At 36.3% G+C, this 27,824-nt stretch overlaps 1 protein-coding gene across 50 annotated transcripts in view; it reads right to left on the bottom strand.

The window, feature by feature from the left end:
* Positions 1-27,824, bottom strand: part of MPDZ (multiple PDZ domain crumbs cell polarity complex component) — a 434,463-nt gene that overhangs the window by 58,793 nt on the left and 347,846 nt on the right. For 19 of the 50 annotated variants that reach the window (XR_014821624.1, XR_014821629.1, XR_014821623.1 and 16 more), the window contains 7 exons: positions 26,112-26,300; positions 24,825-25,034; positions 21,757-21,873; positions 18,892-19,059; positions 12,089-12,373; positions 11,712-11,835; positions 3,965-4,163 (listed from right to left, as the gene is read on the bottom strand). Coding sequence is in view for 38 of the 50 variants with exons in the window: in XM_084985555.1 (XP_084841681.1) it covers positions 3,965-4,163; positions 11,712-11,835; positions 12,089-12,373; positions 18,892-19,059; positions 21,757-21,873; positions 24,825-25,034; positions 26,112-26,300 (1,292 nt within the window). In the remaining 12 variants the exon portion in view is untranslated. Of the gene's footprint in view, positions 1-3,964; positions 4,164-11,711; positions 11,836-12,088; positions 12,374-14,786; positions 14,889-18,891; positions 19,060-21,756; positions 21,874-24,824; positions 25,035-26,111; positions 26,301-27,824 lie in introns of all 50 variants that reach the window. The other 31 variants (XR_014821631.1, XR_014821627.1, XR_014821630.1 and 28 more) reach the window with 3 other exon arrangements.

The following is a 27,824-nucleotide window of genomic DNA, read 5'->3' as shown; positions in this document are numbered from 1 at the left end:
GAGAAAGAGAAAAAAAGCAGTTTTCATAAATATTGAGCCCAATACAGACAGGAAGGCCACCAGAACATACATCCCACAGTGCCTTAGCATATGCAGAGCAATTCTAATACTTGCCTGTAACACAGCCACACATCACCACCACACACCAGCAAATGACACCATACGACATTATGAGCTGCATAAACACACTGAAACAGCTTATTTGAGAGCTGTATTAAAAATTCTGAAATGCAAACTAACCTTAGATTACACATGGAGTGGGAAAAAAGAATAGCATTAGTGATGCCGAAATGGGACACAGCTATTCCTTCAGAGGTTGTGTCCACACGTGCAAACAGGATCATCCCCTGACAAAAGAGCTGGGAAGCCTAGTAGTTGGAATATATGATTTTCAAATGAGTTCACAATCACCAGTGCAATGTGAAAATGTAACAGTCTCATGGTTCCAATGGAACGGATGTTGTTATGTAAAGGAGAAAAAAAAAAAAAAGCCTACATGTACACAGGCTGAATATCTATCTGGATCTATCCCTGCTTCAGGATGTTACAAAGCACAAAATGGTTTTCACAGACAAGTTGTAACACACAGCCATAATGAGCTTTTGAATCACCGATACTCACACATAAAAGGGGGCTCGATCGTCAGCAGGTGCTGCAGAAAATCTAGAATGTGAAGCATACGCCGCGGCATCTTTTTACAATGGTGTTAACAAATGTCAATGTCTTGTGCTGAATGTGAGATGCATACATATGTAGTTAAAAGTGGGTGCTCCTGGTTGTTTCTTCCCCTTTCCACCTCCCTCCTATCTACACCTCCCCCAGAAAAGCATCTGCTCTTTACTGGTGTCTATAGCAGTGATTATTAACAAGCATAGAAAAATGTAACTGCAATCAATCTTTTATTCCTTGATCAGGAATTCATCCCACACTTTAGGTTAAGGCAGGTGAAGTCTGATTCAGCTTGGTAATTATCTGGCAGATGTTGCAAGCAGCTGCCGCCAAGCGCAAAACCCTGGCTATTATTATAGATATATAAGCGCTCCTGGCAAGGTGGAGTGTGAAGTGAGACAGAATGCATTCTGGTGAGGCTTCACATCTGGTTTTCCACAGAAAATAATGAAACCTGGAACTTAAACTGGTTGTTCCTGAACTCTTGAAACTCAAATTACCTACCCAGGCACGCATGAAGGCACACTCGCAAAGTTCCTAGCCATCTCTCATAAATGGCAAAATAAAGCTAGCCAATACATTGTTTCAATAAGGAGTACTTTTCCTAAAATCAATCAGTTATGTAACTGAACCAGTTAGAGTCTTTTTTTATAAAGTCCCTGCAATACATTCCTCCACCACCACCCAAGATTAAGCTAGCTTCATGACAAGAAATCAAAAGGAAGAGACACTGATGGAGCCTAGATCAAGGCAATGACTACAACCTTTAACTGGCCTGAGGAAATGTCATGGTTCCATTCAGAGCACGGAAGGACAAGACTTTCCCTTTGAGAGAACTATCACATGGTTTTCAAGGTAATTTTAAAACTTTTGCTTCATGAAAGCAAGTGATAGGGAGGAGACAGGACCAAAAACACTTCATGCAAAATGCATGGAACATGCTGGTCAATCTATATGGCTATTTGTTTTATCATTGAACACATTTTTTTTTTTCTGAAAAAGTATTCTGTGATTCATTTCTTTTTATCATTTACCCAATGGGTCAAAACTATAGCCTTTCAAATCACAGCTTTAGTATGATACTTGAGAAAAGAAACTGATGTGATTCGTGCGGCGGGAGTGTGTGTGTGTGTGTGTGTGTGTGTGTGTGTGTGTGTGTGTGTGTGTGTGTGTGTGCGCATGGGAGCATGTGAAAGACTGAGTGACTTCCAGAAGAGAGAAGGCTGGGAATTTTTCTTACTTTCTCTTTTTAACTTAAGATACTTATACTACATTTTGCTTCCTGGCATCCTAAAGCAATTATTTATGAAACTAGCTCTCTAGCTCTTTAGATACCCTTCACAGTCATAATAAAGCTGCTAAATACACAAATGGGTAACTTGCGGTAGTAAATCACAGGATGGGAAGGACACCAAAACAAACAAACAAACAAACAAAACCAGGAAAGGAGAAAAAAAGACTTGGAAGCTGAAAATATACCTAACAACTTCTCTAGAGTCAACTAGATGCATGACTTGCGCTAAATTAATGTCACATTGGTCTTATCTGTTTGCTGGCCACACTTTAAGAGCTGCAGTACATTAAAACTGAGAGGTAAGGTTAAACCAAGGGCCAATCTAGTGCTCAGAGTACCAAAATGCAGACAAGCAACCTGCATCCAGTTTCACAACATTAACAAGTACGTTATCACACAATCAATCAAAGTTAGAGGCCATCTTTATTTTATACCACCTCTAAACTACATAAGCTAAAATTCCAGCAGTAAAGAGTTTCCACGGAGATTCTTATTATTCATCCTTTAAAGAATCACTAGCCTGTAAGTGGCGAGGAGGAAAGTTCTTCAAGTTTCTCTTTTTATTTAGTATAGAGGCACTGACATTTCATCTTCACTTGTACTTGCATGATTAATAATAAAGGAAATGTCACATGATCTAATGACCTGTTCTATTATAAAAGTCAAAAAGGCATGCAAAAATATGAAAGCCCATTAGTGAAATTCTGCCCAAAATAATACCTCTTTTTTATAAGACTGCAGAATCCACTCTATACAGCATATATTTTTCTGCTTTTTTTACTGATGGAAGCTCATTTTTACCTAAGATCCACCAATATATATTTTGCAAAAAATAATACAGAATGCTGTCTGTAAAATAATATTAATACAAAAACTCTCCATACTTGTATTCATTACATCAATTTAAGATAAACAAGCTTTCCCTGAGCTCTTCTTTTACTATTTTATCCCTTAAAGGTTAAATACAAATATTCAGTTATTAATGCTTGGGAAAAAAGCATTACACTGAAAAAAAATTACACTGTTAAGGCATGACAATAAATTATGAACTGATTTTTATGTTGGCTCAAGAAATATTTAGTGACTTAAAAACCAAACCATACATATGACACACTTTTAGTAGATTATAGGATGATGAGACATTTAAATGCTTCCTGACCAAACAGCCTTAATGACTTACCATCGGACCATATCAACATACTTCTGAGTTCTCCTATATCATGAAGCAGTTCAATAAAGGGTAAGTTATGGGTTAGACTGGCATTGTTCTATACGATCTCTTCCATGCCTGGCCCTTAAAGAACTGGCTCACTTGGTGAACCCATACAGATTGTTAGGTAGTGTGCAATATGCTATAATGAGGCCAATCCAAACTTCTAAGTTCCTAAGAGTGGACCATCCTACTCTATAAAAGATACTTCATATCTCCTACATCTAAGATTTTTCTGTAGAAATCAATGGAGAAGTAAAAATAAAAAGAGAAGGCAACATCGTTTTTAAATATAGCTGTCCTTAGGTATCTACAGGGAACTAGCTCCAAGTATCTCCACAGACACCAAAATTCACACTCAAGTCTCTTATACATAAAGTGGCATAATACAGTCAGCCCCCTGTATCCATGGGTCTTCGTTCTGTGGACTCAACCAACTGCAGATGGAAATTATGATCCAAGCTTGTCTGCATCTAAAGATTTGAAACTCAGGAGTATAGAGAACCAACTGTACACTTACGAAAAAAAAATTCCTGTATACATGGACCTGTGCAGTTCAAACCTGTGTTATTCAAGGGTCAACAGTATTTCAGTATCGTTAAAGTCTTTAGGAGACACCATCTACAATCAATAAGTTTTTGGTAATATTCAAATTCTTCAGTGACTTCTACTAAATAAATATATAATGATTTTTGTCTATCAAAAAGATGTATGTACCAAGAAAAAATTCTGATTAATGAACTGAAATTTCTGAATTTCCCAAGCCAGACTAGGGTCCAAGAGATACTTACTTTATGTCAGGTCCAATGAGAGAATGTCTTCTTAACATGGCTCGTGCTTGGGCATTGGTTAAGCTGATAGTAGATTCTTCATTAATAGACAAGATGCAGTCACCAACAGCAATCCGGCCATCTCGACTAATGGCACCCCCGTGAATAATGCTTCGAACAATCATCCCCAAGCCATCTTTATTAGCACTTACTGTCATTCCTATGGTTAAAGGAGAAACACACGAAGTAAATGTCTTTCAAATTCATTTTAATTGGAATTTAACAATCCCTATGGATTCAGAGATAAAAGGAAAGGAGCAAATTTTTAGCAAGTAAAAAAACAAGCAAAAGGAAAGGAAAACACTGGTTTATAACAAAAAAATATGTTTTAAAGTAAATTTATAAATGTTTATGCTATTATATCTAAAGATATTCCATGCTAAATACATTAGAGATGAAATAATGCCTACACTGTGGAATGAATGGAGCTATTTGATGTGTTGCCACATATGCAAAAGCTCCTCCAGGAAGAATGTTTTGACAGTCTCAAATCAATTTTACAATAACAATTTATCTATTACATATATAAAAGAACAAAGAGCAAGACTACAAATGGAAGATTAGTTCTATAAACAAAGAAACTCTCTATTACCTTTAGATCATTTGTTCATTTGGTAAATACTCATTATATGCTCAGTACGTGCTAAGTACCATGCTGGGGGCTTGATATGAAAAAGCATTAACATAACTCCTAACATCAAGAAGTTTGTACTCAAATCTTATCTGCACTAGGGCCTATCACAGTGCCTGAATGTACAGGAATCTGTTGAACTAAACTGATGTGAACTTTAATCTATTACCATTTTATTTCCACATCTGAACTTCCATGAGCTCCAGATATGGCTATTCAATTGCCTCTTGACTTAATCCCTGGATGATTTAAAGAAAATACAACCCTACTAAGTGTAAATTTGAATTTCCTAGTTTCCATCTCCCTTTATTTCTCCATTGGCCTCACACTTTTGGGTAATGGTACCACCACACTACTCTCCATTACTCAAAGCAGAAATGAGGGAGTCATTCATTCTGGATTTCCATCTTTCTCTCACTCCCTATATTTAATCCATCATCAAGTATTGCCATTTCTAACTCCAAAACTTATCTTGACTTCATTCACCTTCCATGCTAAAACTAGACTAAGACAGCACTTCTCCTGCCTCACTTTTTGAAACGACCTCCCAACTGGTTTCCTGGTTTCCAAAGTTGTCCCCTCCAGTGCATTCTTCTCGTAGCAGACAGGGCCACCACTCAAAAAGACCAATCACATCACATCGCTCCCTTTGCTAACAGACCTTTAATAGTTTCCTATTGTGCAAATACACGACATACCTACACAGCACTATTAATATGGAGCTCATGGCCTAGCTCTCCAGACGTGCACCCTTCTCCTGTGCCTTGCCCTCCTTGCCCCGCCCCCCATGTTTCAGCAACATGGCCTTCTTTCAGAAATACACCTTGTCTCTCATTTCAGTCTCTGCCTGGCACCCCCTTTCTGCAGCTCTTGCACAGCTGACAACTTCCTGTTCTTCAATGTCACTTTCTCAGAAAAATATTCTCAACAAGTACCCCATCTGAATGTCTCCTTCTTATACTACCATCATCTAGACCTTCCTACTGAAGGACTAGAAATATATAAAAAATATTGAAATAATTTTTAAAACTCTGCATAAATAACAAATTCACTTAAAACAAGTACTCAAATATCCTTCCAAAACAATATTATATAATTAAACAATATAAGGAAACATATAAATCTATAAGGCTATTTAAGAACACTTTGGAGAGAAACCACCAATCACTTTTTAGGTTTTTATATCTTTAAGAGAAAGAAATTCTATTAATTCTAATTACACCAAATTAGACATGATATTTCAAATATTTTTTAAGAATGATCCTGGAGTTCCCGTCGTGGCGCAGTGGTTAACGAATCCGACTAGGAACCATGAGGTTGCGGGTTCAGTCCCTGCCCTTCCTCAGTGGGTTAATGACCTGGCGTTGCCGTGAGCTGTAGTGTAGGTTGCAGACGCAGCTCAGATCCTGCGTTTCTGTGGCTCTGGTGTAGGCCAGTGGCTACAGCTCTGATTCAACTCCTAGCCTGGGAACCTCTATATGCCGCGGGAGCGGCCCAAAGAAATAGCAAAAAAAAAGACAAAAAAAAAAAAAAAAGAATGATCCTGATGACAATATATTTCTAGGCTGATATTTCATGCCTGGATATGGGCCATCCAGGCTCCTATTTATCATTTTCTGATAGAAAAGAACCATTAATCAAATGTACTCTGTCATGACTCATACTAATGATTTTTAAGTGTATTGTTATTGAGGAAATAGCTCTGCTTACCATAAACCAATAAACAAGTAGAGACACTACTTGATGCAAGGTGGGTTTCTTATGAGCAGAGGGACTAGCTCTGAAATGTTTCAACAGGTACTTGTTTGCTGTGATGCTGCCACTATTCCCACCAAGATCCACCAGAAACCTGTACTACTGTAAAATCAAAATGTAATTTAACTCCATGACCCACCTGGAGGTCTAAATCACCATCCTGATCTCCTTAGCACCAGGCATTCTGCAATCAAGCAAGTCTTCAGAAGCTACGGTGGACACTCCCTCTAGATACATCCTGAACGACGTATTTAACTCATGACTATCAGTTATTAAAGCTGTCAGTTCACAATAACCATATAAAGAGGTTGATATCAGTTAGCTCAGCTTATACTTTCCTTTGACCAATGGATAATTTTCAGGGTTCAACAACTTCAAGGTAGTATCTACTGATTAGATTTTGGTTGTAACCTGTGGGATTATTTCCTGAAAAAGTTAGCAAGACAGCCCAAAGCATGTATAGCAGAATGAAAGAACCAGGTCCAAATTTGAGTTCTGCCACTTCTAATCAGAGCAGCTTTGGGGGACTAACTGATGCTCACATTGGGCTTCATTTTACTCATCTATAAAATGGGGATGATATCTACTTTTAAGGTTATTTAAAGAATTATGTGGCATTCCCATCGTGGCTCAGTGTTTAATGACTAGTATCCATGAGAACACGGGTTCAATCCTTGGCCTTGCTCAGTAGGTTAAGGAGCCGGCGTTGCCATGAGCTGTGGTTAGGGTGCAGACACGGCTCAGATCCCATGTTGCTGTGGTGTAGGCTGGCAAGCGTAGCTCTGATTCAACCCCTAGCCTGAGGACCTCCATATGCTGTGCATCTAGCCCCAAAAAGACAAAAAACAAAAAAAGAGAGATCCAAAAAAATAATAAAGAATTATACAAAAAAGCACATGTAGAGTACCTTTCAAAGTGCTCAATAAAGTACAAAAAAAAAACCTCAAAGAATATTCAAAAGGCATATCTACCCCCATCTAAAGCTATGCTGCTTTCTAAAACCTAAATGAAAATCTTAATTCAGCTTCAAAATGAAGCTTGTTATTACAACAACCTTAATGCAGCCTTGGGTGACTTAAAGACTGGAGTGCCTTGTGTGGTATATGAAAATTGGAGCCATACTCAGGTTAGGGTCCTGGTTCCACCTCTTACGGGCTGAGTACTTTCAGAGAAATTCCTGAGCCTGTCTATGTTTCTGCATCTCATCTATGAAGAGAAGATAATGCCTTCATGTGCTTCTCACATTTTTACCTTTGCTTTTTACCTCTAATACATAATACAACATAATTAGCCAGTGGACTTCAAAACTACCAAAAATCATGAAGATTAAATTTTTTAAATGTCACTATATGCATGTGTACATATGTGTGTATATTAAATTTAATGCAGTTAAAAAAGTTATTCAGTTGTTCAATTTAAAAAATCAAAGCAAATGGATGATGACAGCTTTTACAGAAACCTGTCATTTTTTAATAATTTCTTATTATAACTGGAAAGAAACAAATTACCCAGAAAATGAAAACTACAAACAACCTTACACAGACTAAGAAGAGACTGAATCTAAGAAAATGTGTTCAGTGATAGACCCTTTCATGACATACTCTCCTACCACCACAAAGCCAGTCTCTGTTTAGATTTTCTAAAAATCACCCTTTTTGTTACCTCACATTGTAAAGGCAACATCTTCCTACATCAAAAGCTCAAATGACTGCTTTAATTAAATGGTTTTAATGTTCTACACAGGTTTTTACAATAGGCATTTTTCAATATCCCTTTACATTTAGTTATTCTGAGTGTGGCAGAAATTTGAATATCAAAATCTCCAGTCAAATGAGGTAACAGAGAAGTGTTCTTGTTTTGGCATATTGAATTTTAACTTCAAAATGCTACAGGAATCTCACTGAGTGCTAGGAAATTCAACAGCAAGGGAGACAAAGCCCCATAGATATTTTGGGTATGTACATTATTCAAATAATGGAAATAAAGCAGAAAAGTAAAATATACATACATATATATGTATAAATGTTTATATATATATGCATTGATGTTTATATATATGCAGGTAGACTAAAGATATACATTTAATTAAAACATACATTTTTATATTTATATATATATAACACATGCACATATATATGTTAATACTTTTATATTACAATTTGGTTAATAAACTAATGGTGCTATAATTTCACACTATAAGTGTAAATGGTTTACTCTCATAAAGCAAATGAATCAGCTATTTTATACTTTAATTTAAAAATCAAACTACTAATGTATAAATGAATTTCCTGACATAAAAGCAAGGATACTTCACCTTTTACTGTTTTCCCCCAAGAGCTTAATCATTTTAGTACATTTTTTTAAAAATCAAAAATCAAAAGCTAATGTGGAAGCAACCCAAAATCTCCAACAACAGATGAGTAGATAAACAAAAGTTTACCCACACACACACACACAAAATGAAATATTATTCAGCCTTAGGAAGGAAATTCTGAGACATGTTACAACACAGATGAACCTTGAAGACATTATGAAGTAAGCCAGTCATAAAAGGGCAGATATTGTATTATTCCATTGACATGAGGTACCTAGATTCGTCAAGATTTACAGAGACAGAGTAGAATGGTGAGGATGCCAGGAGCGAGGGAGGGCAGGAGGATCAATGAGTGCAGAGTTTCAGTCAGGCAAGATGAAAAATCCTGGACATGGGTGGTGATGATGGTTGTACAACAATATGACGTACTTAATGCCACAGAAATATACACTTAAAAGTGGTTTAAATGATCAATTTCATGTTGACTATCTTACTAGAGTTAAAACATGAAATATCCTGACATCATAACAGAATAAACAAAACATCCATGATTGTCTCAATAGATGAAGGCAAGGCTTTCACAAAATTCAACATTCTCTCCACAAACTAAAAATAGGTGAGCAATCCAAAAGGGCAGATGTAAAATCAGATGTGCTCAAACCACGGTTCTTTTTTTTTTTTTTTTTTTTTTTTTTTTTGTCTTTTTGCTATTTCTTGGGCCGCTCCCGCGGCATATGGAGGTTCCCAGGCTAGGGGTCGAATCGGAGCTGTAGCCACCGGCCAGAGCCAGAGCCACAGCAACACGGGATCCGAGCCACGTCTGCAACCTACACCACAGCTCACGGCAACGCCGGGTCATTAACCCACTGAGCAAGGGCAGGGACCGAACCCGCAACCTCATGGTTCCTAGTCGGATTCGTTAACCACTGCGCCACGACAGGAACTCCTCAAACCACGGTTCTTACAACAGCCTCCCAATTGCTTTCAATCCACCTGTGCCAGAATGATCTTAAAACACATATCTGATCACGTCACCCCCTGCCCTTAGCCCCCAGTGACCACTGGAGTTACAGCTGGGGCATGTTATGATGCAAGTCCCATGTCTTGCACATGAACCTGCCTAGCAGTTGTCTCCCACCTGCCATTCCCTCATCTTCAACTCTTATTCTGTCTGCCACCCCACCACACTTCATCCACACTGAACAAACTTCAGTGATGTTTCACAATTTTCTGCCTTGGCTCTAGCAGCTTCCATCCTTCCCAATGCTTCAACCATGTGGTAAAAATCTACTCCTTTTACATGGACTAAAGCAAACATCTTCTCCTCTTTGAAATCTTCCTAAACTCCTCCACACTCAGGGAACAGGGTCAGCTATTTTCACAATGAAGCCTTCAGTATTCTCTGTATGACTTTCTATCATAGCATGTATGATATTTAAATGCAATGAGGATTTTATAAGTCAGTTAGTCTATTCCTTTAAACTTATGCTCCTTAAGGAAAATGATTATATCACGGTATCTATGCATAGAGTACAGAATACAGAAAATAACTAATGTTTGAGAGAGTTCAGTAAATGCATATACTAGCACAGGGTTTATCTTACGGACTCTCCGTCTTATGAGTTAATAAAAAATGGGTTCTACGGCCAATGACGTGAAAAATGCTGCATCCTGTAACTTCTTAGAGATCCACAATGCGCATTTGAGTATGAAAGCCACCGAGCAGTGAAAACAGAAACACCTGTCTCCATAAATTTATCACATTCCAAACTTTTAAACTTGGAATCCATTTAGAACTCCTATTAGCATCCTACACAGATCTAGTATTCTAAGTAACACACTTCCAGAAACACTACAGTAGCAGATGAAATCCTTCTGACATGCTTAGGTATCTAGAGTATCTATCCTGTAACTAAGGCATTACAGAAAGTTCTATGGCTCAAGTTTTATATAATTCTATTAAATGTTAAATGTAAGAAATGTTACAACTAGGTAGAAATTAATCTGCTATGATTCTTCATTTAGCTGCTGTCAGTAGAAGCCAGCCACCAGCAAATGGAACAAAATCTAGGAGACAAGAGATAGGAATCTCAATCACCTATTATGCCCTGCTGGACTCCCCTGCCAAGTCCCAAATATAACAAGCAAAGTAAACCCACCACAGCTATCAATGTAAAAGGTACTGTTGGTTACATCCCAGAAGGAACAAGATCTCTGAAGGAGAAATAACCAGAGAGACTTGGGCTGCCATCAGGCCTCCAGAGCAACTGACTTACGATCCTATTTATCAGCAACGAACACTCAAGACAGAGCCAAGACATGTCACTGCTTAACTCAAAAGAAGAACAAATGTGACCTGCCACGATATAATTTTAGCTATTGTGATTAGGGCTTTATTTCTACAGGGAGTCTTCTTTGCCCAATTCAGAATATTTAGGATTATTAGCCATTCGCAACCTTGCATGGGAAAGGGGAAAAAAAAAAAAAAAAAAAAACTGCCACCTGGGAAGGACTGTTGAATAACTGCATTTATATTTCGGTGTGGTGCACCTGGCTGTCTTTTGAGTCTTTACTTCAGTGAATGAAAGAAATGAAATACAAAGTGACTTATACATAACTGGTAAGATTCAAAGAAACTAATAATTTACTTTTCCAAAAGAATTTAGAATTCTAAATTGCTGACTTTTCATTTTCTAAGAATTCCTTTTCTGATTTGCTGTTTCATACACAAACAATTCATGTATCTTTTACATGAATATAGATGAGGCTCATGAATTCTTTTAAATAATTAGGAGAATGAGGGATTTAGGCTAGTCTGAAGTACACCAACCTGTTAACCATTTCAGATCAAAATAATGAGTCTATAAAAAGAATAACCATAAAACTATGGTAAATTTTATAACACCATTTTTTTTATCTACAGTCAAAAGTACTTGAAACTATGTTTAAGATTTCATCCTGTCAAGGCGGTTGGGAGGGAAGTTATATGTGTAAAATAGGAAACTTACCTAGGCTAGAATTGCCTTTTGCTATTGTAATAGTCCTCTCAAGAGATTCTCTGGATAGATTTTGGAGCATGGCACACTCGGCAGCAGAGGCCAGGCAACCCTGTTGAATTAAGAACTTGGAGCCCTGTCAGAAAACAAAACAAAGTCACATGGAAAGGAAAACTAGACTTTGGAGTACTGTTTCAACATCACCTGTTCTCCCACTATTTGTGCTTTTTTCACCAAGAACCTATAAACAAAACAAGTTCATAGGTTGTCCTCTGAAAATCTCAACATCAGAACAGCACTGGCTCCAAATGGGGAGATTAGCTAGAATAATCTAACCCTTCACTGTCTCACTTCACCATAATACACAAACTTTATCTCTAGAATGTTACCTTCCCAGAGGAATCACTTAGCACAGGAGAATTCAGTTCTGCACTTGATACAACTTCATTTGGTAGATGAGATTCAGTCCAGGCTCTTGTGTTTTCACATTTGTATTGCTGTTCAACAGCATTTGCAGGTGTATAATCATTTACGGTAAAGCCAGAGGCAGGTCCCATGGTCATGTCCACCGAAGGCGGACTCTCGTCCTGTCTTTGCAGGAGATTCTGGGCATAGAGCTCCTCCAAGGACATGTGCAGATCAAGTACTGGATCTGAAGAACTTTCAGTAATATCCTGATGATTAAAGAACAAATAAAAGTTATGGCCATAATTCTATCAATGCATTTTATAAGATTTTAATGAACTATTTAGTGAAAAACAAAACTTAATCACTCATTACTCAAAAGTATTAGCAAACACACACATTCTTTGTTTAGCTGACATTCCACGTATATTTACTTTCATAAATGCTTTCGGATACATTTCCTGCATATCATAACCTCACATTATATTGACACATACAAGATACTAGTACATAAAATCATTAAGACACAATATTTCATTTTACTCACAAATAAAATTATTCAGAGCTCATTATGCATAGGAAAGTAAATAACTGCTATTTCTAAATCTTATTTAAAAAGTAGTTCATTTCCAATCTGTCTGAACTTCCTACTTATTCAGAACATAAAGAATATGACATTAATTGATTTCAATTTATAGGGACCTCCAAGAAAAATTATTTTGATAGGTATTTGTAGGTATTTATGGAATTGAAAAGAAAGCCATACAATTCATATTATCACTGGGAAAATTTTCTTAAATATCCTGCGGATATTTAAGAAGGAACAGAACTAAGAAAGGGTGTCAGAACCTATCAAGGTTCTCTAATTAGCAATATATACATCACAGAATCTCTCTTGGCTTTATGTTAGATAATTTCTAAAATTCTATCGAACTCTAAAATTCCACAATTTCACATAAATACATGTACCTACTTACAACACATATATTGTATCATTTAGGTGCTTTGGGCAAGCAGTGTTCCATGAACTGCTACTGAGTAAGTGTACTGATTGCTCCTTCAATTCTTGCAGTGATATTTTTAAAGCATAAAAGCAGTGTATGAATACATTATCATCAGACAAGATTCAGGCCACATAGGTATATATGTGTATGCATACGGAGTATAACAGGAAAGTCCTCCCCCATAGCTTATACTCCCAGTCCTTTCCTCAGCAGAAAAAAATGGCTAGCATCAGTTGAGTGTTTATTCATCAAAAATGTTATAATATCTGTATAATATCATGTACAAGTACACATGCATACAGATATAGCTAAACCAAACTATACAAGAAGCAGTATAGGTCTCCTTGCTTTTTTGAAGTATCTTTGTATGCTGACACAAGATATCCACGTCAGTATATATGCTGTCATTAACATATTCTGAACAGAAAAGTCCTTGTGCTGAAATATTTTCCAGGCTTGCCACTTGTCTTATAAGTTTGTGGATATTATACATATACACATGCAGAAGTTAAATTCTTCATGTAATCAAGAATTCTTTATGTAATTCTTTATGAAATTCTTTATGTAATCAAACATGTCAATTTTTTATGCTTCTGGGTTGTACATGTTACCTAATAAGTCCTTCCTCTGCACAGAGTAAATGAAAAGCTTTCTATTAATTTTCTCCAATTTTATAAATGGCGTGTTTTCAGATTTAGTTTCAATTCATGCGGAATGTATTTCAGGGTGCCGTGTGAGATATACATCTTTTTTCATTTTTTCTTTTAAATTAGTAACCATTTGTTCCAACACAACTTACTACATTCTTCTTGCTCAATCAAGTTCTCGTCTCTCTGAAATTATCAAATATTCCTGGTACAAAGAATTGAGGAATATGTGAACACCACAGAAGCAAGCAACATCTTTAAAATACTCAGGAACAAATGATAGAAAAATATCATCCTCTACGTGCCTAGAACCTAACTAATAATCCACTGGCCCATTCACCCAACTTTATTTTAGTCTTATGAAAAAGTCTACTTCCTAGAGAATTGGCTAGCTTTAGTATTACTAAATTAATTATAACAATTAACAGTAAATCACCTCCACCACTCTTCAAATAAAGATGACAATCAAAGCTACTTTTCATCAGAAAAAGAGGTCAAGCTGCCCTTGTTAGCTGGGGTTTACTATAAATCATGCAACAGAAACTTCCATGCATTATTCATGCCGGCGTTCATGCCGACACATAGAAAAGAAGAGTGAATCAACACAGCAGACAACACACGCCTACTTCAGAAACATTTCTGGTTGCTGAACAACCGAGCTTTATTTTTAAAAAAAGTCTTATGGATCTAAAAGAAAAGCAGTCCTTCTCTTATAAAATATCCAAAAATAACTCTTCGGTTTCCCAGTACAACTTGCTATCCAAACTGAGGTCTTCCAAAAATTCATGTTAATATGTTTCTCCACTTTATACATCCTTGGTCTTAAGAAAAAATGGGGGAAAGGTTAAATTCAAGTGCCAAGTAGACTTAAAAATAGTTCTTTTTCTTAAGTGTAATGCATATAAGGTTATACTTGGGGACATTATTTACCCAGATAATATGTTTATATAGACTAGCTACATACTTCAGCATTCAATGAACACAACCTGCTTTTCTTGAAGAATCGGTCTACCACAGAAGTCTTCACTTACTTTTGAAAAATATACGTAAGCACAGGTGCTCCAACTTAACATTGCTCTCCCACTTTTTCTGAAATAGGGTACAGTTCCTTTATTTTCTGTACTCTTATACTCCTGAGAGAAAAGATAACGTCTTTCATACTTTTGCAAGCTTGCAGTTTTGTCACTAAGATTTATAGTCACTCTCATCACCTTGACTGGAGTGAATTAGTTAGTTCTGATACTAACCCTTTCTCCAAAAAGTATAAATTAAAAAATGGTATCAACAATATAAACATAAATGTGAAGGCAGCAATACTTTATGCCAGAGAATGACACCAAGTGGAAATTTACTCTTACAAACAGAATTTTTTAAAAATCATGGAATCCATTAGTTGTGTTTGTTATGCAAGGTGTGAAGAGGGATTTCTATCATTACAAACATGAAGTTCAACTTGTACTGGAATCAGCAGCATTTCCTAGGGGGTCCAATGTTCAGGAGGGCAGGACGTGCACCAAAATGGTATCATTTCATCTCTAAGCAAGAGGGAGACTGTGGGTGTAGCAGAAAGTGTGGGGCATAGGTGTGTGGATAAGAAGCAGAAAAGGGAATTAATTACACTGCTATTGAATCTTTACTGGTTGTACTTTTAGGCCAAAACAGAAAAAAAAAAAAAAAAATGAAAACATTTTCTCCCTCCCAACTATACTGAGCTTTTAAAGAAAAGTCTACAAGCATTTAACAAGTTTTGAACACAATTATTTCTACATTCTATTATGTCTTTGAAGATGAAAAGGAAAGGGGGATAAGCAAATTAACCAAAATTAAAACCTAGAACAAGGAGAAAACTCACTGGCGTTTTGTCTTTAAAATCCACATTTCAGTGACCGGCCTCTATTAATCCAAATACCATGGAAGTGGCCATGTTTTTCAGATTCTTGAGTAAGGGTTGTTTCCTTTAAACCCTTAAATGATAATCAAATATGCAAACACAATTCCTTAAAAAAACAAACAAAAAAAGAACCCCACAAAATGGTCCTGCAAAGGGAATTTTGTGCAAAGGAGCTCTAAGGACTGCCTACAACCTTTGCTATCCAAGCAGCTGTCCAGGCCCAGGCTCTGCCCTTAGGAGTAGGGCCTCACATTACCTTGAGTCCCTGCTCTGCGTGATTAGCTCACCAAACTTAGAATTTCCTATAATATACTAGGCAAAGGTCAAATCACTTCTCATCAAGGTAAAAGAGAGAGGTAAAATTATTTGTGCATTTCCAGACACCATTTAAGCTGCAGCATTATTACACAATGAGCAAAGTCAAAAACCTGAGGAATCACTGAGATCCTCATACTCTATTTTATCCTTCTTTCACACCCACATAGAAGATTGTTTTTCTTAAATATTATATATCATATGATTTTAATAACTAAAGAATCCCCAAGTGAGTTCAATTTGCTTTAAGAAAAATGGTCAACTTTGAAGTTCCATAACAAACTGCCACTCTATCTTTTTAAAATAAATTTAGTGCTAAGAAAGGGGAAGATGAATTAATCATATAATTTTAAATTTATTTACATACAATTTTCCTGAAAATATCTTGGTACTAAAAAGACATTACAAAACAAGTAGAGAAACAAACAAGCAAAAAAAAAAAAAAAAAAAAAAAAAATCCAGTATTGCAATTTACTGAAATACAGAAAACAGTTCTATTTCTAAGAAAACCGAAAGCACACAGGAGTTTCACAATGTGTTTTGAAACACTCTCATTAATGTCTCCTTTGTTGTTTTGTAGTTTAAATATTTCAGTTGATAGGCCAGCTTGCTAAAATTTGCTCCAACAAAAGAGTAAACTGCTTGGGAAGAAAAAAAAAAAAAAAAAAAGGAAGCAAACAGACTTCAGTAAGCCAATATGTTGTGCCGCATACAGCCAGCATTTGCCCTGTAAAATATATGCTTCTCAGTATGCAGATTGTGTAATCCCTTTAAGTAACAATTACTAAATTAAACAATGCAATCTGTCCCACTGGCAAGAAGAAGTATGCTATGCTGTGGATTAGGAGATTCCATTAGGAGATGAATTCAGCTTCCAGCCCTGAGGCCAGTCAGACTGAATATGTTCCAGACAGGACTCAGTCCGACAGAGTCTCAGGTGTGGTGACAGAGGAGCAGCTGCTCTATTCAGGATTATACCTTGCAAACCAATTCAAGGAGATTGCCCAGCATCATTTGCAAGGATAACAGGTGCACTTTGAACATAAAAGAAAATGCTTTGAAAATGTTCTAGCCAAAAAATTACTTGTTAATCAGGAAAGGAGGAAAACTATGCAAGGCCTATGGAAATTCTACTTCCAACTTATTCATAAATATAGATTCCCTTACCACTAAATTTATGTGGAAAAAATACGTATTTCATATATTTAAGAAATAATTATCATCTAGTCTTTTATCTTAATATTTATCTATACTTATATTTCCAACATAGAAAAATAAAGAAAATATATCCACATATGAACTCTTTGCCCAGATTTGAAAATCATTAATATTTTGTCATATTTTCTTCAATCTCTCTTTCTTTTTAAAGGGATATAATGTATTATAGATACAGTTAAATTCCCACGTTTTCTTTTTTCTCCAAGAATAACTTCTTTTCTGATGTTGACTCATTCCCACCTATTTTCAGATTTTTAAAATATACACACTCACACACATACTTATAAAAATACACTGAATTGCTCTGCATATAAATTTCTAGAAAATATAAACAACTCCAACAAATCAATAGAAAGACAAAAACAGCCAAAAGATATACGAAGAGGCCATTGATGAATGTGACAACTGGATGGCCAATGCACGACAACATGTTCAATCTCACTAGTAATGAAGAACTCCAAATTAAAACAGTAAGATATCATTTCACACCCAAAAGATTGGAGAGGTTGTTAAATATTACTTATTAAACATTGTAGAGTATGTTATTAAGAACACAGAGTTAAGGGGGCACATACACCAATAATCTATTTCTAAAATTATAGATGGCACATAAAGTAATAGTAGCTAAATTCATCATTCACATCCAGTGACCTAAACATACTCCACCATTCACTGGGATTTTTAAGTCAAGTATTCCTTGGCATCATTTTATATAAAAACATATGAGAGCATTAAGTTTTAACTTAGGTAATAAATATTAAATTCATGCAAGGAATATTTGACTATACCACTGTGCATGAAAGTCAGTTTTAAAACTATTAAGAAAAATAAATCTACTCCTGTAATTTTTCCAATAGAGACACAGCTAAAAACACTACTTCAGAAATACATTTCAGGAGTTCCCGTAGTGGCTCAGTGGTTAACGAATCCTACTAGGAACCATGAGGTTGCGGGTTCGGTCCCTGCCCTTGCTCAGTGGGTTAACGATCCAGCATTGCCATGAGCTGTGGTGTAGGTTGCAGACGTGGCTCGGATTCCGCATTGCTGTGGCTCTGGCGTAGGCCAGATTCGACCCCTAGCCTTGGAATCTCCATATGCCGCGGGAGTGGCCCTAGAAATGGCAAAAAGACAAAAAAAAATGAAATACATTTCATTAAAATTTTCCTTTCTGGAGTTCCCGTCGTGGTGCAGCTAAAGTGAATCTGACTGGGAACCATGAGGTTGAGGGTTCAATCCCCGGCCTTGCTCAGTGGGTTAAGGATCCGGCGTTGCAGTGGGTTAAGGATCCGGCGTTGTAGTGTAGGTTGCAGCCATGGCTCGGATCCCACTTTGCTGTGGCTGTGGCGTAGGCCTGCAGCTATAGCTCAGATTAGACCCCTAGCCTGGGAACCTCCATATGCTGTGGATACGGCCCTAAAAGGACAAAAAAAAAAAAAAAAAAAAAAATTCCTTTCTAATATGCAGATTCTAATCAGATTTTTAAATGCTTGTGTCCATTATTCTGTATAACAGAGCCTAGATTTAAAAAGTCTCTAAGTGTCTACAAGGTATCCAATTAACACTATCCAAATAAAACTTTAATTTGATAATGAATCCATGACTGGGAAACATAATGTCTTCAACATGACACTCCCAAAACACCCCATTAACCACAACCTCTGCGAAATGACACACTAAGTTCTCCCATCAATAAAATGGTATGTTCTTTGTACCTTGGGAGGAGAAGATGGAAGAGAAGGACCATAATTCAGGCTATCGCTACAAGCACTGCCATGAAGAGACAGCAGAGAGGTTTGAGTGGAGTAGATACTGTCATTATCTGGAGAGTACTGAGACTCAAATGCAGATTCATCAGCTAGGTCAACATCATTTGTGTCCACCTAGGAATAAAAACAATAATATCAGTGGGACTGGGGGGAAGGGGGCAAGAAGATTTCTGTTACATTTATCACAAGGTCTCCACTTGAGACTAAAAGGCATAAAGTTAAACATTCTTTGGCCTATTCTATTTTTTATATTATCTCTTCACCTCTTCACATCAGAAACTAACCAGTTCAACAGAACAAGGACAAACTGGTTCTAGCATGGAAAGCACAGAAAGTTATTTCATCAATAAAAGGATGAAAGCTAACAATTAACAAAGGGCCTGGAGCAATTCTAAGTTTAAAGTTTCATAAATTTTAAAAATACTTTTTTCCAGTTCACATTTTCTTTAAAAAAAAAATAGCTGTCCAACTCCTAGAATTTTATAATAAAATGAATGAGATCATCACTTTTCTTATTCAACTAAAATAAACTTTTATTCAACAAGGCAGCAAAGTAATTAATCTGTGTGTAAAGTTCCCAAAACAATATATTTTGTTTCAATTATCCTTTAACCAGATTTTAAAATCATTCAGGTTGTAGGTCTAGAACTTGATGGTGATCATCAGAAATCAAAAAGAATATCTATGATTTCACACTGCAATTATACTAATAAGAGACCTAATTATGATCTGTTTATAATGAAGCTGTAAGTTATAAACTTCTATTGTTGGAAAACTCAGAAAGAGTGAGGTAGAGAACTTCACATTTTATTTAAAAAATCCTATTACCATTTTCTGTGGCAGAACCAAGCAAAACAACTAAGTCACAATGAACTTGTAGCTCTCCCTACAAATCACCCACAAGTTACATCTTAGAATACACAGAACTGACATAAATACTATCTTTCTCTTATATCAGCAGTATTTTTCTTGATGGTGAAAACCCATATGTTGTTTCTTTGTGATTTCAACTTACATGTTTAGCCAGGAGAAGCACTGTAACATTATACTTGTTCACGTTCTTGCAAAAACCTCATTAAGACTGGAGGTTGGTCATTTTAAAGTGATCCTCTCTAATAACATATTTTAAATACTTATTTAAAGTTACTAGTGGAGGTTTATACCTTACAAATGTACAAAGGTACGTAGACTCTTAACTTTTGCTACCTAGATAGTATTAATGAAACCTGGTGTCATGGATTATAATAAATACGTAAGAGTATCTAGGAATAATTTGTATGCTTATCACTGACACCCTAGAATCTTGAGAGATCCTAACAATGAATTCATCTAATTACTGTAGAGACTGAAAACACTAGAACCCAGAGAAGCTGACTGACCAATATAAGACCATACAGCTAATTAGAACACCAAATACCATTATAAGATGCTGAACTCACTTAAAGGTGGGTCTAATTTTCTTTTTGACTGGCATTTATTTAAGGAGATTCAAGTAAGCCATGTAAAATCTAGAGAAAACTGCTACTTGGGGCATTTCTAGAGACAATAATGTATTTGTGATATACTTAAGAGAAATTTACTATGGCTGGGTACTATTTAACACATTTATACCCTAGTAGTTTATGTAGTTCATAGCATTCTAAACTATCTACCTTTGAAGTGGTAATAACGCCCTGGGGGGAATGGGGCCAAATGTTACCTGGTATGCTGAGGATTATAATGTGAAATTATAATTGTAATTTATTACAATTACCCCAAAACTTTCCAAATGGCTATTTTAGGGGCTGGCAACTGAAAAATACTAATGTGAAGAACTGTCTCCTTCAACACAAGGATTATCAGAATCAAAGAAATAATTCATACTCTGGTTTAAAGAAAGATACACACAATTGATTACAAACACCTAGTAAAGAAGTTCACAGGTTTTAAACCTCTCACTAGTCTAATACTACTAAAGCAAGTATTTAAAATATTCCTTTCTAGTAGACAAAGCAATGCCCCTCCTCCCCAAAAAAATTTAGGTCAGGCTTTAATGGTGGAAGTACTAGGAACAGGATATACAATTTGTTACATTTATATTGTATAAATGTCACATTCATAGTCATATCTGGAATTTAGTTTTATACTTTAATTATTAACACAGCATTGGCTCCTCTACCAGAAAATAAGGTTGTTGGGAGCAAGAATTATGTATTTATTCATCAAAGCGGTCTCCTGTAGTCCCTAAATATATTTATCACAATAAATGATTTTATATAGATCAAGTAAAAATGAAATTTTAATTTATATTTTTTTCTAGTAAATCAGTAATGTTTACATGTACATATTCATAGAAAAGATGGGTTTGCTTCTTTTGGAAGCTTTAGTGCTCTTAATCAATAACTGAACCAATTTATGTTGACTGTTACATTATTAACACCTAATGAAAAATACACCTGTTACTTCATTAAAAGGAAGCCTAAACAACTGATTTATGACTGAATATCAAAAAAAGTTCAAGAATGCCTACAGATAACCAAGTATGGAATTAGAGCAAACAAGTGCTCCAACAACTTTGGTATGATTATGATGTAAAAATTAATTCTATATGTTGACATAACTCATTATGAACTGAATCTCCTCCACAAATCCAACAATTTTGTCTTATGTAATGGTTTGTTTTTCTTCTCATTCTGAACTATGAAAATTACTGGAGTTGAAAAGAAAATGTTTAGTTTTCAAAAACATAGTGAACGAAGAATAATATTTTGAAAAGCAAAAATAAGACACACAAGATTTTGAAAGAAAGTTTGATAAGTCGTGGCCACTAACCAGAGCCAAGTCAGCCCTGAAGAGGGCTTTGTCAGCCAGCCCCTCCTCCTCACAGGAATGTGGTGGGTAGAGAAAGGAATCCTCCTTAGCAGAAACATAACCTTCTTCTGGTGACAGCTGCAGGGAGAATGAAGCTCAGTGTTTGAGGAGGAGTTCATGAAAAAGAGAGAATACAAAAGAGGGAGGGAAGGGAGGACAGAGAGAGAGAGAGAAAAAGGAAGGGGAGGAAAGGAAAAAGAGGAAGTTTTCATATATAAATTTTCAAATTATAGTCATAATAAACATATGACTGACATAAATAAGCATGAAATATGATAAATATTCATATTCAACAGTTTTATATGTTAAGACACAATGAGGATGTTTATTCCAATACCAACATCATCTGTTGGATGAGAATCCCTTTCTACAAATTTCTTCATTCTTCTTATAAAGACTATCCAAATCAACAACTGCTTTATAATATATTTATCTTCTGGTCATTTCTGCCTGCCAAATATTCAGATTAAGTGATGACTTGTTAACATAGAGGTAAGGCAACTTTTAGGTGTCAAGACATAAAAGAAGCTGTAGAAAAACAAAACATAAAAAGGACGAACTTCTTTCTGTCATCCCTTACTAGAATATTACCTTAAAGAAGATTATTTCCTTGACAAGAAACATGAGTAAATCCTACAACGAAAGCTCACAATTTATCATGGCTTAAAAAAACCACCACCACCAACCCTACATATACACAGTCTGCTTACTGTGTATCCTCAGATATCAAATTATAACCATGATCACAGTGACAGAAAACCTAGTTCTTAAATTTACAATCTCAGATAAAATAAGCTAAAATATTTAGGTAATCTTGCCTATATCGCCCTGTATCACCAATACACACAAAAGGGGGTTTTTTGGTTTGTTTTTGTCTTTTTTTTTTTGCTTTTGTTTCAGGGCCACACCCATGGCATATGCAAGTTCGCAGGCTAGAGGCTGAATTGAAATTATAGCTGCTGGCCACAGCCACAGCCATGCAGGATCCAAGCTATGTCTGTGACCTACAACAGAGCTCACAGATCCTTAACCAACTGAGCAAGGTCAGGGATTGAACCTGCACCCTCATGTATACTAGTCAGATTCATTTCCACTGTGTCACAACAGGAACTCCCACACAAAAGTATGGAAACTCCCACACGAGAATATTTAAGGGGAAAAACATTTCCACTGTTTTGTTTGTTCATCTTCTTTTCCCACACATATGAGTTTAATGGTGAGTAAAACTCACTTTATGTAAAAAAAAAATTATAATCTTTTGTAATGTTCATTAAATTTGAAATATTAAATACTCTTAGGAAAGAAATATATTTTGGATCTAGCTAGGAACAAAAAGATCATTTCTGAGTAAGTGGCATGGTTTTGCCTTAAGGGCAGTAAAAAACATATGTTGAGTCACTTTGAGTAACAAAAAGATCAACCCAAATGTATGGTCAATCTTAATAAATATGTAGAGACCCTTAACAGCCTATCTTCATTCACATTACCCATTATACTGATCTCTTCTGATTTCACCAGCCCTAGATTGATTGATTTTACGATTTGGTTAACATATTCTTCCTTCTTCCCTTCCTCTCTCCCTCCCTTTCCTTCTGTTTTCATAAATATATTTTCAGAAGTTACCAAAATTCATCATAGGATAAAAAGTGGAGCATGAAAAATTTAATCAATATTTTAAATATATTAACAAGCTTCCAATTTTTTTTTTTTTTTTTTTTTTTTTTTTTGTCTTTTGCCATTTCTAGGGCTGCTCCCACGGCATATGGAGATTCCCAGGCTAGGGGTCCAAATGGAGCTGTAGCCACTGGCCTATGCCAGAGTCACAGCCACGCGGGATCTGAGCTGCGTCTGCGGCCTACACCACAGCTCACGGCAACGCCGGATCCTTAATCCACTGAGCAAGGCCAGGGATCGAATCCGCAACCTCATGGTTCCTAGTCAGATTTGTTAACCACTGAGCCACAACGGGAACTCCCAAGCTTCCAATTTGAACAAACTCTTTGACAAAAATCAACAAACCTTTATTTGAAATTTTATGTAAATATATCTATGTTTATGTTTCTTTAAGAGAAGGTCTATTTGCCTTTGCACTTAAAAATATATGTACACACTGAAAATCCATGAATACCGAGAATGACTCTAATATTTAATGGTAATTCAGTGACAAGTGCTATGTTTCAATCACTATATGTAATAAACACATTGATATTATGCAGCACGAATTTATTAGTTATTTTTATATTGCAGTAATGAATATCATGAAGGCTATTCCCTTCCAGGAGGAGAGATATCAGCTGAAGAACCCACATTGGAAAGTTCATTTTCTTGCTCTGCAGTAATTAGACATCAAACATGTCAAAGTGAATAAAATGAATAGAGGAACTTAAGACAGAGATTCTACTTTATTCTGTTGTAATTAAAGATTCTACCATGTTAATGTCATTAGTTTCTCTAATATCCCACCAAACTGGAAAAGATATTTTAAGGCCCATTTCTCTGAAAATATTTGATTCTATTTTGATCATGACCTTACTTTCGAATAAAAAGGTCAAAAGTGAACCATACAACAAGTGTGAAATTTATTTCTGAACTTCCTGTTTTCTTTCCTTTAATCTTTTTTTTTTCCTGCATTTTTAGGGCTGTACCCATGGCACATGGAGGCTTCCAGGCTAGGGGATGAATCAGAACTACAGCTACTGGCCGAAACCCAGCCATAGCAATGCAGGATTCAAGCCGCATCTGCGACCTACACCACAGTTCACGGCAACACTGGATCCTTAACCCACTGAGCAAGGGCAGGAATCAAACCCACAACCTCTTGGTTACTAGTCAGATTCATTTCCACTGCATCACAGTGGCAACTCCTTTCCTTTATTTTTTTAAAAAATATTACTCAAAATTAAATCATTAGACTCATTATATTCATGGAGCTAATAATCATGTAGATGAAAAGTACCCAATGTCATGATGTCAAAAGCCTGAAAGACATTTTACAAATTAAAAGATATCAATAAAATCTGAATTCTTACAGGTAAAGGCTTGGCAACTCCTATTCTCACAGTTCCTGAGGGTGCACCCTTCAGTGCCTGGACAGCTTCTTCAAGACTGCTGTTTTCCAGGTTAACATCATTGACAAACATGAGTCGATCTCCAGGGAGAAGTCGTCCATCCTTTTCGGCAACACCACCAGGCACCAGAGAACGAATTACAATCACAGTGCTTGCTGGGTCAACTGGATCCTGACAGAACAGAAAAGGAGAGAGAAGGATTTCTACACTTAAAAATGTTGTTACAGGTTGTCCACTCTGAATTGTAATGGATGATAATTGTAGTAAGTGTCTTTTAAAAATTTTATACAGCACTTCCAATAAATTATCTTGGTGAAGGCTATTTGCATTTTAAAGAGTTTAGGAGGAGTTCATCCTCAACAGTGGCACTCTCACTTTCCATGGTTCCTAAGTCAACCTCTTTAATTATACAGGTAACTTTAGATAAACCTTTCAATTTTACTACTATCACCAGAGATACATGAATTATTAATAAGAGCATTTGTTGATAGGAAGTCACTGCTGTGGGACATCTGTAAATGTGAGTGTACTGAGGGTAGGGTCTGGGGGGGGCATACAATATTTGGTGATGCAGTGTTTTTAGATACACAGAAACATTAACATTAGAACCAGACTCCAGGAAGGAGGCCCAAGGAAGAATACAATGCCCTGGAGTCAGCTGAACCGGCTTTCAACTCAGTACTAATTAATGAGGAGCAACAGCTGCGCTTCATCAGACCAGTTTCAGCTTCTCCTCAGTTACTCAGCTCAGAACATAAGGATGCAGGCCACACCTGACCAATTTAAAATTATTCATAAATTCGATCAGATAATAAGAATATTAGAATTTAGAATATATCCAATTATAAGTCTACATTCACTTTGGACAAAAGAAATAAATACTTAAAACTTTGTCTTACCACTCAAATATGAACCTTCAATTAAGAGCAGGGAAATAAAAATAATTAGGCATTTCCCCAAAGAAACAAAAAAAAACTATATTTCTAGAGTATTCCTAAAAAATATTCTGCATATTCTTCAAATTCCCAAGAGCTGAAATATAAAAAAGCTCAACGAATTCTGTATGAAAAGAAATGCTTCATGATAACCAATTAATCATATCAATTATCATTTGGAAAGACTTATTAGAAAAAGAATACCTCTCTGATGACGCTAAGATATTATCTACTTTTTTCCTGCTCTTGACAATATACATTTAGCACCTGTAATCGTTAAAAAAAAAAATTGTTAAAAGTAGGATATATTTACCTGATAATCTAAAATGCTAAAACCAAGTCCTTGGCTGCCTTTTTCCAGCTCTATGTTCTGAACGTCAGCCTCCCACATGGCCAAAGGTCCTTGAACCTCCTCCTCTCCATTCTGACCCACATCAGGCATCGCCAGCACAGGATCCTCTGTCTCCGAGGACCCGATGAACTCACCAAGATCTACGTGAGGCTGCATAATAGACCAGACAGCTCTTATTTCAGAGGCACTAGAAACACATACCAACCAAACACATACTTGCTACAGGGAAAAGGGAGAGTGCCAGCATCTCTCCAGAATAAAACATTCATATACAAGAGCAGCAACAGCTTATCATGAAACCTTTATGAATTAAGGGAGAAATTAGAAATGCCTAACTTGTAACAGGCATTTAAAATGTACGGTTCAAAGATCTCCTATAAAAATATATAATGGGAGTTCCTGTCGTGGCTCAGTGGTTAACGAATCCAACTAGGAACCATGAGGTTGCGGGTTCAATCCCTGCCTTGCTCAGTGGGTTAACGATCCGGCGTTGCCATGAGCTGTGGTGTAGGTCACAGATGCGGCTCGGATCCCTTGTTGCTGTGGCTCTGGCATAGGCTGGTGGCTACAGCTCCAATTCGACCCCTAGCCTGGGAACCTCCATATGCCACAGGAATGGCCCAAGAAATGGCAAAAAGACAAAAAGACAAAAAAAAAAAAAATATATATATATATATATATATAAAATGATTGCATCTCAGCAGCATGATTGTAGGTAATTTTTACTTTGTAAGTGAATGAAACACATTTGTCATCAGAAAAAATATGTAAGGCTATTTTTAATATTTTTTCAATGGTAATACTGTAATTCTTTTTTTTGTTTGTCTTTTTTTTATTGTACTGGGGTATAGCTGATTTACAATGCTGTATTACTGGCTTAAGGTATTTTGATATAAAAGAAAAAGAACTGTTATTATAAATAACAATTCAAGGAGTTCCTGTCATGGCTCAGTGGTTAACAAATCCGACTAGGAACCACAAGGTTGCAGGTTTGATCCCTGGCCTCGCTCAGTGGGTTGAGGATCTGGCGTTGCTGTGTGCTGTGGTGTAGGTCGCAGACGCAGCTCAGATCCCGCATTGCTGTGGCTATGGTGTACCCCGGCAGCTACAGCTCCAATTAGACCCCCAGGCTGGGAACCTCCATATGCCGAGGGTATGGCCCTAGAAAAGAAAAAAAAAATAACAATTCAAGAGAAGATAGCTATAGGTAGGAGTTCTGCACTCTATGCAGATAAGGGCACTAAAATGATGTGACTTGTGCACATGATTATTTCATTATGAGTTAACATGCACAGTAGCGAGATGAGATCAAAGTTAAAATGGCCTGGGCTTAAAGACCATCTCTATGATGCTTCTGTGTTGCTTCGAGTGGTATTCTTAACCTGGGCTTCAGTTACCCATCTCATAGAATTTTTGAGGATTAAGTGAGGTAACATTTGAAAGCATTTGGCACAGAAACAGGGGTTTAAATATTAACTTCTTACAGTAAAAACATATTACAGTGAATCTAAGTTAATTCAGCTTTGTTCACATGTTGAACACACTAAATAAGAAAAAAAATGTGTTTTTGAGGACATTCTAGTTTAACTACTATCTATGCTTTTCATCAATTATTGCACAGTAGGACCATGGATGCAAATACATCCACTTGCTTTACTGTAATAATCCCATTTA

The sequence above is a fragment of the Sus scrofa genome, chromosome 1, assembly GCF_054392235.1.
Source record: "Sus scrofa isolate SSC_HxYL_T2T_F1_AM1 chromosome 1, Sscrofa_HxYL_maternal_Yorkshire_Landrace_v2.0, whole genome shotgun sequence".
NCBI classification, from domain to species: Eukaryota; Metazoa; Chordata; class Mammalia; order Artiodactyla; family Suidae; genus Sus; species Sus scrofa.
Note: the sequence above shows the minus strand (reverse complement) of the source record. Positions and strands in the feature narration are given on the sequence as shown.